We start from the raw sequence: 12,004 nt of genomic DNA on the forward strand, positions 1-12,004 counted from the left end.
TAATAATATTATTATTATTCTTATTATTATTATTATTATTATCATGTGACAGTTTAACTTAAAATTTTGAAAGAACGCACTTTCAAAGTTATCTATGCTTAATAAATTATAAGAATAACATAATTTATGTTTTAATATTTATGCATAACATGGGTAAGTTGGTCGGAGATAATAGGGTAGCTTTGACGTGGCGAAGATGAGGTGTGGTTGTAAATGCAACCACAAAAATAAAACATAAAAAAGAAAGTGATTGCCCCACGACGTGACGTGACGCGAGAGGAAGAGGAGTTTCTTGAATCATGATTCATCCATTTTCGGAATTTCCATTCATGCGCGAGCTGAGAGCGGTGGAGTGCAGTGGTGGGTGGAGCATTTGAACATTCTGGTTGGAACACACCAACTGTTTGTCGTTGGTTCATAACATCCTATCCTATCCTATCTCCTACCTCGTACTCCATATCTCGTACCATGCGCACTCTCTCCCTTCCCTGCCTCTCCTCTTCTCTTTACACTCACACTCACACTCTCGCTCTCACTCTCTCCCACCGTTACCACTGTCGCCTCTCTCCCCGTTCTTCTTTCATCTTCACACCCCACAGACGCTCTCACTTCCTCACCCCATGCTCCTCCCTCAGACAGACACAGAGAGACCCCAAAAAGCAATTGGGGGCCAAGATTAGCACTGCCCCCTCCGACTCTGCCTTAAAGCGCTTGTTTAGCCCCAACGATTCCCAAGGAGACGGCGACGCCGCCGACAACACCGACTCCCGCTCTGACTTCCAGGACGCCACAGCCTTCAAGGGCACCCTTTTGGCCGGTTTCTTACTCCTCGGTGTCATCGGCGGTTTTGCCTCCGTTGGCTATATCTACAGGGACCAGATCAACTCCTTCTTAAACCAACTCTCCCTTTTTATTGAAGGTATCTTTCCCACTCTCTTTCTCTCGTCTCATTTATTTATTCCTATTTCTCGCCCCCAACACCTCTCTGTCTTTTAACCACCAGGATATGGCCCTGCTGGGTATGCATTATTCGTTGCCGTTTATGCTGGATTGGAGGTATCAATGTATCATATTACATTCCATTTTCATTCAACTTCTTACTCTACTCAACCCTCTGTATATCTCAACCTTGACATCCACATTCTCCACTCTAAGCTACATGCTACTCTACTCAGTAAACCACAATAATGCCCATTCACTGTTTGCTTTCAAGTTACGTGTCTTCTCTGTACATGTGCAACGCTTCCTCTAACTTCGCTTTGTTTATGTTGTCCCAGATCCTTGCTATTCCTGCAATTCCTTTGACCATGTCAGCTGGACTTCTATTTGGATCCGTTGTTGGCACTATCATAGTCTCTATCAGTGGAACGGTGAGTAAATCATGTGAAGGACACAAAGCAAACCTACTTGCACACAAAGTTCATATATAGTTTCAATCAGTTGACTGCATCATGAACAATTTTTTTCGTTTTATTGAGGTTTTTTTATGTTAACAAACTAGTTAGTATTCTTGCACATGTAATTTACAGTCTACTATTTGGTCATCTACTTGTTAATTTTCAACACTATTTACTTATCAGAAAACTAGATTGTAAGAGGTGATCAGCTGCTTATATACTATGATATACTATAATTTGGTCATAGCTCTTGTTAATGTGATCTCTAACTATCTAACACCCTGAGCCGAAAATGGGACATCTCAAGCATGAAAATAAATATTTATGATAGCCTTTCTGGGAACATTTAAGAAACTGGATTATAAATGTAACTGAACCTCAACTTATAAAGTGTATAATTTGACTCTAGCAGATTTGGAATCTCCAACAATTAAACATCTATAATTTGGCATGCAAGAGCAAACAATTACTTATAACTTAGAAGTGTATTATTGGACTGAATAACATCATATTTTATTTGAAATTATTATTGGGTAAAGAAGTATACAATTTTTTATGCTGTTAATTAATTCTAATGGAATGTGTATTTTCAATCTAATATTTTAAGGCATTTCAGGTGGCAGCTAGTGTTGCTTTTCTAATTGCAAGATATTTTGCTCGTGAGCGAATTCTAAAACTAGTGGAAGGAAATAAGAAGTTTCTTGCTATTGACAAAGCTATTGGAGAAAATGGCTTCAGGGTTGTGACACTGCTTCGTTTGAGTCCTCTGCTACCATTTTCTTTGGGGAATTATTTATATGGATTGACATCTGTTAAGTTTATTCCATATGTACTGGGAAGGTATGGTGCTTATTACTAATCAATTACCAATGTTATACGGATTTCTAGTGTCTTAAAATAATTGGTATGTTAGAAAAACTTCATCCTCTAGAAGAGCATATTTGAGCTCGTCTATTGTTCTTAGTATTTGGATTTAGGTTCTAATATATACAAAACTTACTTGTAAATTAGGTGTCTGGTTAAGCTTATGTGTGTGAATTATGACCTTGTAAACTCTGTCAGCTAATTTGATTAGTTTCGTGACAAAGTTGATTAAATTAAGCTATACACACTGATGGAACATGTTTTTGTTAAATAGTGCTTAATTAAATTATTTATCCTAATGCAATTTTATGTTGTCTTGAGTTCTAGTCTGATCCATGCTAAATGGGTAAAAAATAAGACAATAGGACAAAATGATTTTATGCTTGATTGTGCTTACATCTTCAAATTCACAGTGCCATTATTTGGATTTTGTGTTCAATCTTTACCACCATATAAATGCTATCCTAAAAATTAGGTAGTTTCAGTAAACCTATTTTTTTTGTTTCCCTTTGGCTAAACATAAAATTCAAAATAATTATAAAAGGGTAATTGTACGATTACCACAACATAGTTTCATAAGACTAAGTGAGGCCGACTACATTAATTACATAGTTCTATTTTGATAGTTTTACTTATGGACTAGTCTTTGAACTGCTGTGTTACTTGCAACAATAATGTAAACCTCTTGAAAGTCTCTAAATTTCGGCATGCAATATCTATAGCTTCATGATGACTGCAGTTGCTCTTCTATGTTTTTTAGTGTCTTGTTTTTATGAACTGGTGAAAGTACTGAGAACATTGAACTTATAAATTTTCATTGAAAATACTGAGAACCAGCTTCATGAAACCCTTGTTTTGAATTCATCAGAGTGGTTATTATAGATTTTCATTGATTAGTTGAAGTATAGGTAAATTGTAATGAAACGTAGTTAAAATTAAACTGGGTATATTTTGTACCTATTTGGCACTGTCTCAGTAAGATTATCCATGTCTTAAAACTGATGATTGTTACGCAGTTGGTTGGGGATGCTTCCAGGAACTTGGGCTTATGTTAGTGCCGGTGCCTTTGGAAGAGCAATAATTGTGAGTTTCTACTTGGTTTTTCTCCCTATTCTTTGTACTCTTGGTTATTTAATCATTATTGGATTGTTTTTGTTAAGTGAAAAAGACGGAGAGCATATAGAATGTAAGTTAATCACTAGGTACATCAAACCTCGCTTAGAGGTGAAAATTGGAGACTATACCATAATACAATTAGTATGGTGAATATTTTGGGTCCATCATGCAAAACATAAATAAGTAGAAAGAGATATAAAGGAATTGAGCAAGATGGATACACATACACTGATAATCTAAGTAAATCTTGGTGGAGTAATGGGCATGGGCCCAGCCCAATCAGACTAATATATTGTAAGACTCCAAAAGCAAAAGGAATCTTTATATTCTAACAGAATGGTTAAAATTAAGGTGTTGGTTAAATCATCTCCTTTGTTACTGTTTTAAAATACAGTGTATATTAGCCGGTTCCCCGCAGAATATGTACAAATCCTATATGATAAGCTATATTGAAGTGATTTTTTGCCCTTCGCTTTTTCAATTCATCAATTTAATGGTTTTATTTTACTTTTATTTATGTATAATGGATCATGGAAAGAGAGTAACTTCGCTCACTACTTCTTTAATGTAATTGTTGCTTCTACATTTCAGCAAGATGAATCTGAACTTAGTAATATATTTGGAGGAAACAGTCAGCTGCTAACTCTTGGGCTGGGACTGTTGGCCACTGCATTGGCTGCTACATATGTCACACGACTTGCAAAGGTATTATCCTTTGATTTTTGTAAAATTTAATATTTGATAACAAACAAAAGTGAAAGAGTTTCCATTTAGTGTCTCAACAGCAATGTCTACTCTTGGGAATTGGGATAAAGAGTTTAGATTTTGTGTGGTGAAGATGAAAAGAATTTAAGAATTGTAAGGAAATAGCTCACAAGGCCACTAGACAGTCTACCACACAAATGAATGAAATACTATAACGAAGAACCTGCAAGAACAGTTAAGCGCTTAAACTGAAGGAGTAAATGAAGCATGATAACTAACTTCAATCTACATAGTATGTTAGAAATTCAATAAGAACATAGTTTACAACTCAAGGTTTCTCTTATAGTGAACTCTAAACTTTCGGTTGGTTACAACAATTCATACAAGATCCTGTTTATACAAAAAATAGCTGTCTAACTAACTTTCATAAAACACAAATCCCCCAGTCTTTCCACACTGGTGTTATGGTTAATCAATTATTTAAGATCGTAAGGTTGGGTTATAAGCCACCATGTGGTTTGAATGTGACTTGATTTGGGGCTGAGTTGGCTAGTGTTCACCGTGCATTTGAATCTGTAGTATGAGATATAAATTGTACCCAATTGAATTCCATTATTTCTTGTTTTAACCGTTATATATCATTACATGTTTTCACTTTTTGAAGATGTTTGTCTTTTTAATATTTACCATTATGCGAATTCTAGGTAGCAATGTGCCTTTATTGTCTTAACGTACATTCAAACCTGGGTAAGGCCAACTCACCTCATTCGGCTGGCCTTTGGCTTTTATGCTCCGGTTCGAGAAATTAGAAATGTCAAAATGGGTAGTCAACTTGGTTTATCATGGGTTCAAAACAAGTTAGTTAAAAAAAATCGAATTTTTTTTAAATGTAGAGCAAATAGAATCCGACTCGTGTAACCTGTGGGTTAACCAGGCTTGAGTAGGATTAAAAAAACTTGATAACTTTTTGGCAAGTATACCAAATCGTTCTGAGTAATATAGAGTAAGTTCAAAGTATCGTTCTCCCAAGGGACTTGTTTCGTTTCTTTCTTTTGTCCGGAACTTCTATAAGAAGAGAATGAATCTGTCGCTCTGTCACGTCTTTTAAAGCCACTTAAATTTATTAATTCGCTCAGCGCACATGTACTGGTGCGCTATGCGAATTTTCTTAACTGCTGCACTTTAACTGATGTTATTCGCTAAGCGCACATGTACTGGTGCGCTATGCGAATTTTCTTAACTGCTGCACTTTAACTGATGTTATTCGCTCAGCGCACAGGTACTAGTGCGCTATGCGAATTTCCTTCTTCTGGTAGTGCGGATTTTGGCTTTCGCTTTGCAAAAATTGGCTGACAAAGTCTAAATAATACACCATTTCCTGTACAATATTTTACATAACAATCTACTACCTATTATAACTTTTCAATGAGGGACAACGTGAATAATTACAAGATTGAGCTCATTTATAAGTATAAAAATAACTCTTTTTCACACTTATCAGGTGGTTTGACCTATAGTCCCGTCAATCCCGTCAACAATAATCCTTTATTAGTTTTTTTATCATTTTTTATAAGTTTTTTATTATAATTATTTATTATTTTTTAATTATGTAGGTTGACAATTTGAATTTTTTAAATAGTAGAATTTGTTAAATAATGTTTGAATAGTTTGGATGTGTAACATCCTAAAAATACAATTTAAAACTATATAGTAGAATAATCACATTCAATAATAATTCAGATCAGTCTTACACTAGATTAAAGCGAACGCTCATGGCTGAACGACCTTACATAAAAGAGTTACAAAATTTACTAAACAGTTTAAGGACGGTTTACAAAACTTATACTGAACGGTCAAATAAAAGTTAAAAGGGCAGGTGATCGAACGACCACCTTACTATACTAAACTACTAATCGAACGTCCTATTGTTCGGCCTTCACTTCTACTTCTACCAAATTTTCTTCTTCTAGGAGCTCGACTCTTTCTGCTCACATTCACACGGATAATCATTACAATGACAAGGACGGACGTACAAAACCAAACAACACAGGAAAAACACAGGGTAAGCTTATGTAATTTAATTCAGTTACAATCATACAATTCATACCATCACACACAAGATAACTTAGTCATACGTTCCATTTAAAACCTAATACTAGATTGACTGTCCGGATTGTATGAAATCTGTGTAGCTACGACGTTCGTGCACTCAGGTGATGTAGTAACTGGAATGTTCTCATCAGCTGCCACCCCGAGGTTAGTCCTATCTGTCCAGAGTACTCCTAAGGACTAGGACCTCCTGCCGTTCCCACACATGACCTACCCTCCTCTACGTGAGGACGAGTACTGACGGAACATCAGGATGAACCGCCAGCTTAGCATAACCACATTCATACTTTACAAATTCAATAATCATCCATGAGTCGTTCCTCCTGGAACGCTTGTTCAAAATTCATAACATTTCTTCCATCTCATATTCTCTTCATCTTTCATTATTCATCATTTGAATTTCATTTTTGTTCACCGATTTTTAAGGATGTCAAATACTGAACGTTCAATCCTCACTCAGAACGAGGATGAATACTTGGAACGAGATAGGGAAGTCTCCCGTTCCGGAATAGAATAAAACCAAGAGAGTTACTGTCAGGTTGAGAAAGAAACCGAGTACCATTATACATATCCCAAGAACGAAAGTTACTTACAACATGAATCAGTTAAATGAACTGATTCTCGTGAGCTCAAATCCACACTTCAAAGAATACATCAAGTACTAAGGCTCTAGGTTGAAACTAATGAATGTAGACACGTCAAGACGTTTAAAGAACCATACTTAGAATAATTCTTATACAGGAACCTAATGCTAGTCAATGACCGAACACGGTAAAGGGAAATTTTACTAAAGTTGGACGAACGCTATTTCATCAAGATTGATCAAACCATAAATGAGTACGAGCACTTGGTATAAAATCGAGCACTACTCATTACGAGTGCTTGGTGTGAGACCGAGCACTACTAAATTTATAATAGGAAACTTAATGATTATAATAAAATACTATTGGAATAGTGTTTAAGAATAACTAAACTATACAAATACATATATTTACAAAATTTCAAGTTTATCACAGAATACTCAGATGTAACTACGCTTGGCCGAACGCTCAAGCATAGTATTACCACACTAATACGCTCGTCCTCAACTAGGATTATTTCCAAATGAAAGAATCCAATTTCAACCAAGTTTACTAGAAACACTGAACGGTCAAGGACCATTCAGTGCCGAACGTACCATTTTATAGTGTAAATTTCATACCAGAATCATTTATATTCAAACTCATTTCTCAACATAAAATTTCAAAATTTCATACCTTCATATCATAGTAAATTTCATATACTTCATACATCAGAGCATAGCAACCATCATATTTCATATAGACAAATATCTCAACAATTCATGCTTCATTTAATTTAACAAACCAACTAACGTTCATACAGAACAGTAAACATGCAAATTAAATTAAATAAGCTTTCCTTACCTCTGAGCGTGAACGAACGTCTTAAAGGCCGAATTTAGGCTCGCATGACTACAAATATTTTCTACCCTTATGTTCCACAATTCTTCAAACTAAACCAAACAACAGAAAATCAAAAATAACTCAGACTAGATGACCTCATGCAACCAGAACTTGGTTTGCATGTACCAGAAAACGAACGGCTAAAGACAGAGAAACTTACCTGTTCAAAACTTGAAATTGTTTGGTTCAAAATGAAGCTTGGGATGCCGGAAGTGCTTCCACGATGCCTAAAAGGAGATCAGAGTAGAGAAATGGTGAGTTTCGGTAGAGAGAAGAGAGAGCATTTTAGAGAGAAGGAGGAGAAATGAAAAATCAGATTTTTGGAGAAGAAGGTGCATGCAGAGAGAGTGAGACTAGACTTCAAAAACTCAGTTTTGCTTAAAACGAGCGTCTGCTGACACCTGCATTCCACTATCTGATTTCTGACTCCTCTCAGCTTGACACCTGGCGTCCGTTCAGAGGGATCTGGATGCGTTTTTAATGGTTCTGACAGGATGCTTAATTTATTTGTTGATACTTTAATTTAAGTAAACATTTTGATTGTACTTATCATAAAAAAATTGAGTTGATTCATTTTATTTTGATTATACTGCAATAAATATATAAAATGCAACAAATATATAAAATAAACTTGAAAGATAAAATATTTTTAAGTGAGTCAATCCATTAATCCGGAGTGAGTTGATTACAAAATTGATGTCTGATAAAAAAGTGAGGCGTCCCTAACGAGCCTAGTCGTGGGAGCCAACCTGTGGTGACACCACCTTCCACCGTTCTATCTAGAAGACACTCCTCACTGCCTTAGGATTAATACCGATAAAATAATAGTGCTGTTGCAATTACTTGTACAAACTGTTACATTTTTTTCTCCGTTACCATTAGTTAATGCTTTGATCTGACTCACTAATAACTAATTTTTTTAACGTTGTAATGCAGGATGCTATAAAGGACATCGAATAGACCTTCTAGATTGTAGACAAAACTCAGCATTGGGAATGAAGAGAAATTTACTTGAATAGATTGGAAACTGATACCTGAGTAAATAAACATCGATAATGATAGATTAAAGATAACTGAAGAAAGTGATAGACACAGCACGTCCCTTGTAAATTAGAACATTCGTATTGAATTCAGGTAGGATCATTTTATATCTTTTGCAATGCCCCCCTTCAATTGCCCCAAAAGTTTTCTTGTGCCATGTTTAAAATTATGACGCATTAATTTCTTAACGGGGTTGCTGGGAACGATTAAAATTTATTTTATTTAAAATGTTTCCATTGTAATTAGCTAGCACAATAGCAATTCATTATCTGATGAATCATCAGCGATACGAAAGAAAAAAAGGTGCAGAAATCACGGTGCTGACAAATGGGTAAATGTAAGTTGTGACTGCAGAAAGCCCTAAAAACTCGTTGATAAAGTTGGTGCATTGTGTCGGTAAAAGCCATTTACGAAAGGGTGCTGAAGGGTCGTCTTTTCCATGAAAAAGAAAAAAGGGTGTCGTTTTAATATTTTTTAATTCGATTGGTAATTCTAGAGTAATCAGTTTTGAACAATTAATCCATAGCCCATTCTCTGGACGCACATGTGATTAATGTCAGAACCTGTTTAAAATACATCTACGTCACCTGTCTACTCTCATAAATGCACCCACGTCACTTGTTTAGAGGCATTAAAAACCCACTCCACGTTCCATGCATGCACGTCACTTGTCAAAATAGAAGCTTCTGAAGTCAGTAGTGGGGGTGCAGGTGTCGATAGGGGGGACGTTCGTCCGTTTGAAAGTGGGATTGAACAAAACTGATTTTTTTGAAAAACCCTCCCACTCTCCTGCGCGCACCTTCTCCTCTCCCAAAAACTCAGATTTCATTTCCTCCTTCTCTCTAGAACCCCCTTCCTTCTTTCTACTGAAACTCATCCTTTCCCTTCTCCTTTCTCTGTCCAGACACCATAGAAGTATTTCCGGTACCGTAAGCAGTAGTTGGACCGAACAGTTTCAGAATCTGAAGCTGCTAAGTTCTCTTTTCAAAAACGTCTGTTCGTGGGATACATGCAAAGCCCAGATTTGGTTGCATGCAGGGGTATTATCTAAATATTTTCATATTTTCTTTTGGATAGACTTAGTTGGAAAACTTAAGAAAATCATTGAGGGTAGAAAGCTGTAGTTGGACGAGTCAAAATAATTCTCTTAAGACGTTCACCACTGATTCAGGTAAGGAAGCTTATTAAATTGAATTCCTATGTTTGCACTGTACTGTATGCACGTTCTATGTTGTATGAAGTATGAATTTGTGATATTTGATTTTTGGTATATGAATATGATCATGAGTTGATGTATGAAAATAATGAAATGTACTATGGTATGATTATACCGAAATATGAAATGTATGATGAGATGAATATTTGAAAGTATATGCCGGGAAATGTGTTTAATGAAAATGAAACTTTGATTATGAAATTCTTATAATAATGAACGTTCGTCATTGAATGGTCTTTTACCGTTCGGTATTATTAGTAAATTTTATTTGAAAGAGAATTCTTTCATTCGGAAAGGATTCCAGTCGAGGACGAACGCCCTCTTGTATTAGAGCTACGTTTGAGCGATCGGCCGAACGTAGATATCCTGAGTATTTTGTGAGAAGTGAGAAGCTTATAAATATACCTTTGGACTCTTAGTCATTCTGAATTCTAATTTCACTATCGTATAGTACCCTTACTACTTTTCTTTATTATGAACTCAAATCAGCGAAGGGTCTCGACCCAAAGCGTACGTCTTAAGTGGCGCTTGGTCTTATACCGAACGCTCGTTCTTTCCCTTAATTACCAAACGGATAGAAATAGCGTTCGTCAAAAAGTACAGTAACGTTCGTCCAAAACTTCAATAAATACATATTACCGCGTTCGGTCATTGACTGGCGGTTATTCTCTTTAATTAAATCGTACTCGGTATAATTATCTGAACACCTTGTGGTGACTTTATCCATTTGGATTCAACCTAGAGCTATGGTACTCCAATTTTTCTGAGTATCATTCGTATTGTTCTATAATCAGTTCATTTAACTGAGTCAAGTGGTCATACCGTTCGTCATCTGAAAAGTGTTCGTTTCTTTCTGTTCAGAAACGACGATTCCTCTATCTCGTGTTAACGTTCGTCCTCATTTTGGAAGAGGGCTGAACGTTCGTCATTTTATGAAAGTGGAACGAAAGATGGAGTTGAGATTAATGTGGAAAATTATAATTAATGAACAATATATGAGGTGAAATGATGGTGGTGGAATTTGAACGAGCGTTCCAGGGAGGAACGACTCTTGAATGATTATGAGAATTGTAAAGTATGAATGTGGTAAGCTTAGCTGGCAGTTCATCCTGATGTTCCGTGAGTGCTCGTCCTCATGTAGATGGGAGTATGTCATGTGTGGGAACGGCAGGAGGTCCTAGTCCTAGACTGTACTTAGGACGGAACAGACTAACCTCGGGTGGCAGCTGATGATAAATGCCAGTTACTACACCACCTGGGTGCACAAACGTCGTAGCTACACAGAATTCATACAGTCCGGACAGTCAGTCTAGTTTTAGGAATTGATTGAGTTGATGAATGGATTGAAGTATATGTTGTGAATTATTTGATCTGGTTGATATGTTATGAAATGTATGTTTTACTTGAATTAAATTCAATAAGCTTACCCTTCGTTTTTCATTGTGTTGTCCTGTATCTGTACGTCCGTCCTGTCATTGCAATGATCATCCATGTGGATGTGAGCAGAGGGAGATGCATTGCTGGAAGAGACGCTTGAAGAAGGAATCTTAACGGAAGAAAATCTCGTCGAGGTAGAAGTAAAGGCTGAACAGTAGGACGTTCGTTATATGTTAGTTTAGTTAGGTTAGCGAGCTGTTTTAGAACGAGCGCCCTTTTTCTTTCTGCTAAGTGTTGGGACGTTCGGTATTTTCTTCATCTTTGTAAACCGTTCGTTCGTGTTTCTTATCGAACGCTCCTAAAAATTGTATATAGTTATGTAAGGCCGTTCGGCCAAGAGCGTACGTTATTTCTTTACTGTAAGACTGATTTGATATATTAATATATGTGAATATTCTATTATATAGTTGATGACTGTATATTTTGGGATGTTACAATTAATCACTTGAATTTTGAGAGTCTAAAATCATCCCATATTTCCATGCCTAATTGAAATAATTCATAAATCAATAAATTATGTACATTTACATCCTTATAAGTTCACATTAAATTATTCAGTTTATTAAAGCGAATATAAAGTGCAACTTTTATTTTTGTCAATGTAATTGGTTTTTTTTTTAATATAAAACGGGTTGATACAAAAACACCGATACCAA

The 12,004-nt window shown here is 36.0% G+C and overlaps 1 protein-coding gene across 2 annotated transcripts; it reads left to right on the forward strand.

Annotated features, from left to right (window-relative positions):
* The first annotated feature begins 271 nt into the window (after positions 1 to 271).
* LOC124845649 (SNARE associated Golgi protein family) lies at positions 272 to 8,806 on the forward strand. Of its 2 annotated transcripts, XM_088096732.1 has the most exons (8): positions 272 to 919; positions 1,004 to 1,056; positions 1,278 to 1,370; positions 2,014 to 2,237; positions 3,278 to 3,344; positions 3,969 to 4,082; positions 4,787 to 4,829; positions 8,591 to 8,806. In XM_088096732.1, exons 1-8 carry the CDS (start codon positions 469 to 471, stop codon positions 8,671 to 8,673), a joined length of 1,128 nt encoding a protein of 375 aa, XP_087952858.1. In that variant the 5' UTR covers positions 272 to 468; the 3' UTR covers positions 8,674 to 8,806. The 2 variants fall into 2 exon arrangements, with proteins under 2 accessions (XP_087952858.1, XP_047178740.1); XM_047322784.2 differs by lacking the exon at positions 4,787 to 4,829 and having other exon boundaries at positions 281 to 919.
* Positions 8,807 to 12,004: the final 3,198 nt, after the last annotated feature.

This window comes from Vigna umbellata, chromosome 8 (assembly GCF_029865625.1).
Source record: "Vigna umbellata cultivar VRB3 chromosome 8, Vumbellata_1.0, whole genome shotgun sequence".
Lineage (NCBI taxonomy): Eukaryota > Viridiplantae > Streptophyta > Magnoliopsida > Fabales > Fabaceae > Vigna > Vigna umbellata.